This window comes from Vicugna pacos, chromosome 30 (assembly GCF_048564905.1).
Source record: "Vicugna pacos chromosome 30, VicPac4, whole genome shotgun sequence".
In the NCBI taxonomy this organism is placed as follows: Eukaryota; Metazoa; Chordata; class Mammalia; order Artiodactyla; family Camelidae; genus Vicugna; species Vicugna pacos.
The window spans coordinates 13170001-13177057 of NC_133016.1; the positions used below are offsets into that span (position 1 = coordinate 13170001).

At 46.3% G+C, this 7057-nt stretch overlaps 1 protein-coding gene across 3 annotated transcripts in view; it reads right to left on the reverse strand.

The window, feature by feature from the left end:
• The window catches only part of NEDD4L (NEDD4 like E3 ubiquitin protein ligase), a 298551-nt gene extending 291858 nt beyond the window's left edge, over positions 1 to 6693 (reverse strand). For all 3 annotated transcript variants that reach the window (XM_072952149.1, XM_072952148.1, XM_072952145.1), the window contains exon 1: positions 6317 to 6693. In XM_072952149.1, coding sequence (XP_072808250.1) covers positions 6317 to 6364 — 48 coding nt within the window. In that variant the 5' untranslated portion in view covers positions 6365 to 6693. The remainder of the gene's footprint in view (positions 1 to 6316) is intronic.
• Positions 6694 to 7057: the final 364 nt, after the last annotated feature.

Below are 7057 nucleotides of genomic sequence, written 5' to 3' on the forward strand. Positions count from 1 at the left end.
AAACAGACGATTCCTGCTATTTTCCACACTGAGAAATACCACTTTAGGGGTTTTTATCACAGAACTGATTTCTCTTTTTAGTCTGTAGGAAAATACTGTTTTCTAAATCTAGTTTCTTTATCCTCATCTCTAAATTATGCTCCAATGTCCATATTCTGCCAACAAGCAACTCCCAAACCAACGGTTAACATCATCAAACAGAAACAGTACAAACATTGCCACCTATAGTCAGAAAATGAAATGTATTTGTCTATACCGTGACCTGGAAGAGAATCAGTATGAAAACAGAAAGCAACACTGTCACACTTCCCTTGCCCTCTGTGAATTCTACTACCGTAACACTTATTATCATCACTTTCATTTACTATTTTAATCCTCTTTTATATGGCTTATTAAAAGATCACTATGTAATCTGCTTTATTACCAATTCACAAATATATCAGTAATATAAAAACACTTATTCAAAGACTTACAGCATCAAAAAGCTTAAAAACTCTTAAGTTAGGATCTCTTTTGACTACTGCTACTTGTCAAGGACCCACAATTCAAGGGCAACAATAAAACCTGCTTAAATATCTTTTTAACATAAAACAAAAAATTTTGATGTGATTTCAATCTATTGAAAAGAAATTAATTTGTTTTTTCCACCAGTCCCATATAATCATGATTTTATGATCTTATTTAAATAACAGAACATTACAGAAAAGTTACTAATTAGCAATGAGCATAGTTTCTTCCCCTCATGGTGAGCGTAGAAGCCATTTAGCAGGAGCTCAGAAGTATTGCTATGATGATGTCACAATCGAAAACCATTCTTAACGCTGGAGATTTCTTCCTTGAGATCATTCATGTATCCCCTGAATGTATACCAAGCACACTGATGCTCCCAGAAGCCCCCAACAACTTTCCAAGGAAGTTTCCCAGTGATGCCGGGACTCAGTGCATTGAAGAGATGCCCTGGCACCATTCAACCGCTTCCCTTTAAATTGCATTTTGTATGGTAAAGAAACTGCCATCATTGGCAGATTCTCATTTGCCACTGTCCTCATGTCTTTACATATTCCTTAGGGAAACTACTTTCCAGTGACGGCATAATTCAAATAAACACGTTGACAATAAAACTAAACAGAATATAAGTTAAAATATCAATTTCTACAAATTCCATAGAACCCTTTAAGAAAAGAAAAACCTAAAGAGAAATAATGATGCTTCATAAAATCAACAATATGGTATACCTGCCAATTTTAAAAACTGCTTTCAAATGCCACCATAAAGCTGAGGCCTTTTAGGGTTTGTTTCTTAAACATTAACAGCAATGACACAGATTAACTGGGCTAGCCTGAGTCCTGGAGTCCTGGATAGAGGAGCTCTCCAACCAGCAGTGCTAGGCCTGACTCAGGCACGTGCAGTTGGAATGAATGGGTAAGTCGAAGCTTCTGGGGAGCAGCCTTTCAGCATCCTCCTTCAGATTCAAACAATACCTAAACTGTAATTGCTGAAAGCCATCTCGTGACCATTTTTTGCACAGCTGCAAAGCTGGCCTGCAGGGTTTCTCAAGTAATCTCTTGAAAATACACATGGACCACATTCTATAAATTAACAACTATTCTTAATGACTCACAGATGGCTAGTCAGAGGGGCACATCACCAAGGCTCCCTGTCTTTCTTCTGCTGATGCCCACTTAAGAGCATTTCCCTTATTCTAGCCCTTTCCTCAGAGACAAAAGGGCAGAAATCTGATCGGCAGTTGACTAAAACTGTTGACTGACTAGGGGCATTGAAACTGATGACTTAGGGTTATCTTAGGCTTCCAATGAGAGTAATTTATGAATTCTAAAACATCTTTGTCTTCATATTTTAACATCCCTAAAATAATAATGCTTCATAAAATCAACAGTTATCACAGCCTGACAAGTTTTTTTTTCTTTTCTAAGCGGTACATAACATGTGGTGCATCTTAAAATTGACAGCATCTTGAGTAAAGAAAATATGATACCTATGCCAAAGGTTAACCTTAAATGTTTGTGATGAAGTGAGTAATTATACACAAATAAACAGGAAGACCTCTAAGACAATAGGGAGCAGGGGAGACTGTGGCAACTACAGCACAGTTGCCATATCTCAAGGGCCATGACTCAGACCCACTAATCATTTCCAGGTGAGAATGAAGACCCAATGAAGTCAGATTTTGACCATTTTCCCATGAAAATCCCCCCGTTTTAAAATACTATAGATACAAGTGAACTTATTTTACAAAGCAGAAATAGACTCACATACACAGAAAACAAACGTATGGTTACCAAAGGGGAAAGCAGGGGGAGGAGGGATAAATCAGGAGTTTGGGACTAACAGATACAACCTACTATATATAAAATAAACAACAAGGACCTACTGTATAGTGCAGGGAACTACATTCAATGTCTTGTAAAAACCTATAATGGAAAAGAATCTGAAAAAGAATATATAAATGTGTATATGCATAACTGAATCACTTCGCTGTACACCTGAAACATCGTAAATCAACTATACTTCAATTAAAAAAAAAAACACCATCACTATGGAGATGATACTAAGCAGGGCACATAGTGAATTCTGGCCTAGAAGCCATCAGTTTACAATCTCTGACATTTGCCTCTATCTTATATTATCCTGAATAATCTAGTTATGAAGACCTTTCAAGATACCTGGAAGAGAGGGAGCATGTTAAAAAAAAAAACCAAAAACTAGGGTCTTGGAATCACTAGAACTGGGTTCAAATCTTTGTTCTACACCTTACTTGCTGTGTGTCCTCATACAGGTCACTTAACTTCTCTGAGCCTCCATTCCTCATCTATAAATCACAGCATACCTCACTGGGTTCCTATGAGGATTAAACGAGATAGCAATTACATTAAGGCCCAATATAGTGACAAATGCAAAGAAAGCACATGACACATTAGCCCACTATCTTCGTTTGTATAAAATAAAGAGGGAGGGTATCAAAGTACCATCCCCTGTCAGCCTAGCCTTCATCTCTAAGCAATGTGCCTCATTCTAACCACCAAAAAAAAAAAAAAAAAAATCTAAATGCCATACCTAAGGAGAAAGTTCTCTAACTTTCACCCACCAGAAAATCTGTTAAATAAAGGATACCTTTCTGAGATGTTACAATAAAAGATTTCAGAAGGTTAAGAGCAACATTCACGAGTAAATTGTTCCAAAATGTGCTGCAGATCACCAAAAAAATAAATAAAAACAAAACGCAAAACAAAAATCCATCAAGGAACTAGGCCAAATGCAGAAAGTGGTCCAAACTGTTCTAATTCCAAACCAAATCTGATTCTGGGCCCTGAATCAGAAATATGGTTAGTTTGCTAACCCCGCCAATACCAGAAGTCCTTCATCTGATAGCAATTGCAAATTTGATTACCCAAATGGACCTAATTTGAATCAGGGTGAATATGAACTATAGCTCACCAGAGGAACCCGAGCCAGAAAGACACAATAAAAAATAAACAGCACATGCGCTCACACAAGCAAAGCCCACATTTAATCCCTTTCATTCGACAAGCTGGACAGACCTAGAACAATGCCCTCTGTCTCGGCATCCCGCGATTTTCTAGGTTAATGCAACGCTTCACCACCAGCAGTACTTAGAGCTAAAGAGTCTTTCAGAGATGGGACATAACTAAGTGCACTCCAAACACACAACGCTCTTCACCAGCCTCCAAGGAAAATACAAACTTACTTTTAAGAAATTTGCTAGGTACAAATGCCTATTTTGCTAAGAGGTTTATGAGGTGACTCTTCCATGAAGCAATCAAAATATCTCCGTGTGCGATGTTCTGCAGCACACCAAGTGCATGAACCGAAGTGCCCCCATATTTAATACGCCTTGGAAAAACCACCCTGCCATTTGTTACAACAGACATCCACTTTAAGAGTCTGTTAAAAAACCTCCCATTTGTTTCCTCACACAGACCAGTTCAGAGAGACAAAACAAGCTGTGGAAATTCAACAATTTCTTGTTAATATTCTACGAAGGCAACCCCTGATCTTCCGAAGGGCAACCCGACAGCGTGAAACCTCCCATAAAAAACAAATACCGTAGAAATGTGAAGTCATCAAAACAACCCTGCCCCCACTGATAGAAGAAACTGAGAAAAGACAGATATGACTTGTCTTTTGTAACATAGTGTATGTGGAATTAAACAGCACCAGCAACATGGCCATCATTTAATCAATCAATATAATTTCCTCATTACTTCTTGCTGTTGATTCCCTATACAGCCCCAGTAGACCTCCAGTAACAAGCAGGAGTAAAGCCAGTCACACACAAACATACACACACACCCCGATTCGGTTTACATTCCATCCTTCACTTTGACCCTAAACACCAGTATTTAGCTCATCCAGACAAAAGTGGTAAGAGGCGCTCTAGGTAGATTCTGACACTAGCTGTAAATGTAGACAAAGCACAAACACTGACATGCATGTGATTCATTTACGCTGCTGCATTTCCCAAAATGCTCATTAAAAATTTTTTTCCCCAGAGATTTTTAAGAATATCATGTAATTTTTTAAAAAGACCTAAGATGAAAGGCAGCTGTTTTGAGCAGCCACAGTACTTCAAGCCCCTTTGTTTGGGAATGCCTGTGTCTCAGCACCTTTCTAAAAGCTCACTGCCTGCCCTCTACTGCTACTAATTAAACGGAGAAGTAGAGAATGAAAGAGAAAGCACCTCAAAAAGGAGAGAAAAGAGGGAGAGGTGATCCCCCTGGGTAAATGAAACAACACTACTTTTCACCCATCCCCAGGTAACTGCACAGAAAGGGGGTAATATTTTACACAAGCACAGCATGGCAAAATGATGGGAAACGCCAATCACACATTATTTGCATTGTGATCATTCTTTGATAAAAGAAATACCACAACAAGCTTTACGTAGCACCATCAAGGAAAAAAGAAAAAAAAGCATGCCCCCAACACCCTCCCACCCTAAGACACCTATGCCATTACACATTTAGAAGCGCGAACACACAAACACACACACACACACACAGTACCAGGATAGGAAAGCTGGTGAGAGGGAAGCCATAACGTTCTCACGTCTCAGATAAGAGCCTATTAACCCCACCCCCATCACCCGAGGAAGAGGAGACCTCAGAAAACAGAGAGGAAGAAAGAGAAATCCAGAAATCTTTGAATTTCCAGGCATTAACTTTTCATGAAATGCACAACCATAGGAAATACCTCCCTGCTGAGTAATGCTTCATGGGTTGTAAATTCACCTCTCGAAAGGGAAGCCAGACCTAAGCCCGCACCCCGCCAGATGGCAAACCCCTCCTACCTGCTCCATCCAGCCTGCCTGTCACGCCGCGCCAGCGACACTCTCCCACCCCCCTTTTTGGCAGAGCAACACACCAATAAGAGCCGAGTGTGGTCGGGAGAGGGCTTAGCAGTGATTTAGCAGGATCGTCTCAAAAGGGGGGAGTGGGAACCCGCGAGGAGAGAGTGAGGGTAAAAACAAAGCCCTTTCCAGTCAAATCTACAGCCCCGGGGGCGTGGCTTACTTAATTCGATTCATCAATAAAAAGGATCAATTGAACGTTCATCTCTCCACCCACCCCGGAGGTGCTGGGCTTTGGATCCTTGGGAGGAAAAAAATGGCAGGGCTGAAGCTTCCTCCAAGTTTCCAGTAGCACCTGCCACTATCCCAGACCTACTCCTTGCCACACAAAAGACCCCGAAATCACACTCCTGGCTTTAGACTCTGCAAGACAGAGGGTCGGACACGCACAGCTCCGTGTTTCACCGGCTCCCTCCGTAACCAACACACACATGCATCAGAGCACTTGCTGACACTCGTTAAAAAGAAAGTTCCAGGGGGAAACAATTCAGGTTCCCTCGCGACCCCAGGCTCCCCCGCGTGGCGAGGGTCTCCTGCCGCGACCTAGACGTGACACACAGCATGGACTCCCAAGCTGCAGGGGCGTAAGGCGGAAAGTTGCCCCATAGCCCGGGGAGACGCGGCTCGGAGGAAAGTGAGGCGCACCCGCCCTCTTCCCAGCCAAAGGCGAGGAGCCGCAAGCAATCCCTCTGCTCGCGGGGCGTCGCGCTGCTTTATTTACAAACAATGCGCTGGACCGGAGGGAGAGGGCGGCGGGCGGAAGAAGCGAGCACCCCGCCAGGACCCCGCTCCAGGGCGCTCCCGCCTTTGGGGTTCCCCGGCAGGCGCGGGGTACGCGCACCCCGGGGGTCGTCCCAGTCCCCACCCCCTGCCGTCGCCGGGCAGGAACTCCCCGGGGAGTCCCGTCGGGAAGGGGGCGCCGCTCACCTCGTCTTCCGAAAGTCCGTAGACCGGCTCCCCGAGCCCGGTCGCCATGGAGCCGGCGCTCCCGGGCGGCTGGGCTGCGGCGCGGGCGGCCGGGTCTTCCCTCCTCCTCTGGGGCCGGTCGGCCCTGCGCCCGGCCCTGCGCACGTCCCGCCGGGCGCCGGCAGGTGAGAGAGCCCGAGCGCTCGCGCCTCGGCCGCTGCCTGCGCCGCTTCCTCCCGGAAGGCTGCGGGGCCGTGCGGGCCGGCGGGCCGAGAGCGCGCGGAGCAGCGGGCGGCAGCGGCGACGCGGAGCCCGCCGGGCTTTCCTTCTCTCCCCGCTCGCCCGCCGCTCTCCGCCCCTCTCCGAGCCTGCTCTCGGATCTCTGGAACCCGGCTCGCCCGCCCCCTCTCTCGCTCCCTCCCGGCCCCCGCTCTCTCCGCCCCCTCCTCCGCCTCCTCCCTCCTGGCGCCTGGAGGGGACCCTCCCCGCCTTGCCGGGGCGGGCACACGCGCCCCCCAAGCCAATCACAGGCCGGGACGGGGGGCGGGCCGCGGGCGCGGGGGTGGTGGAGTTCGGCCCCCACGCCCACCCCACCCTGGGACTCCAGAGCCGCTCCCCGAGCCGCAGGGCGGGTCCCCGGAGGAGTGCCGGTGTGGGCTCGGCCCTCGGAGCTGACCCACCCTCCCCTCCGGCTCTCCCTCCGCTTTGGGGAGCGGGCCGGCTGGGCATTTGGGGGCGCTGAAGGCATTTTCCACAAGAAAG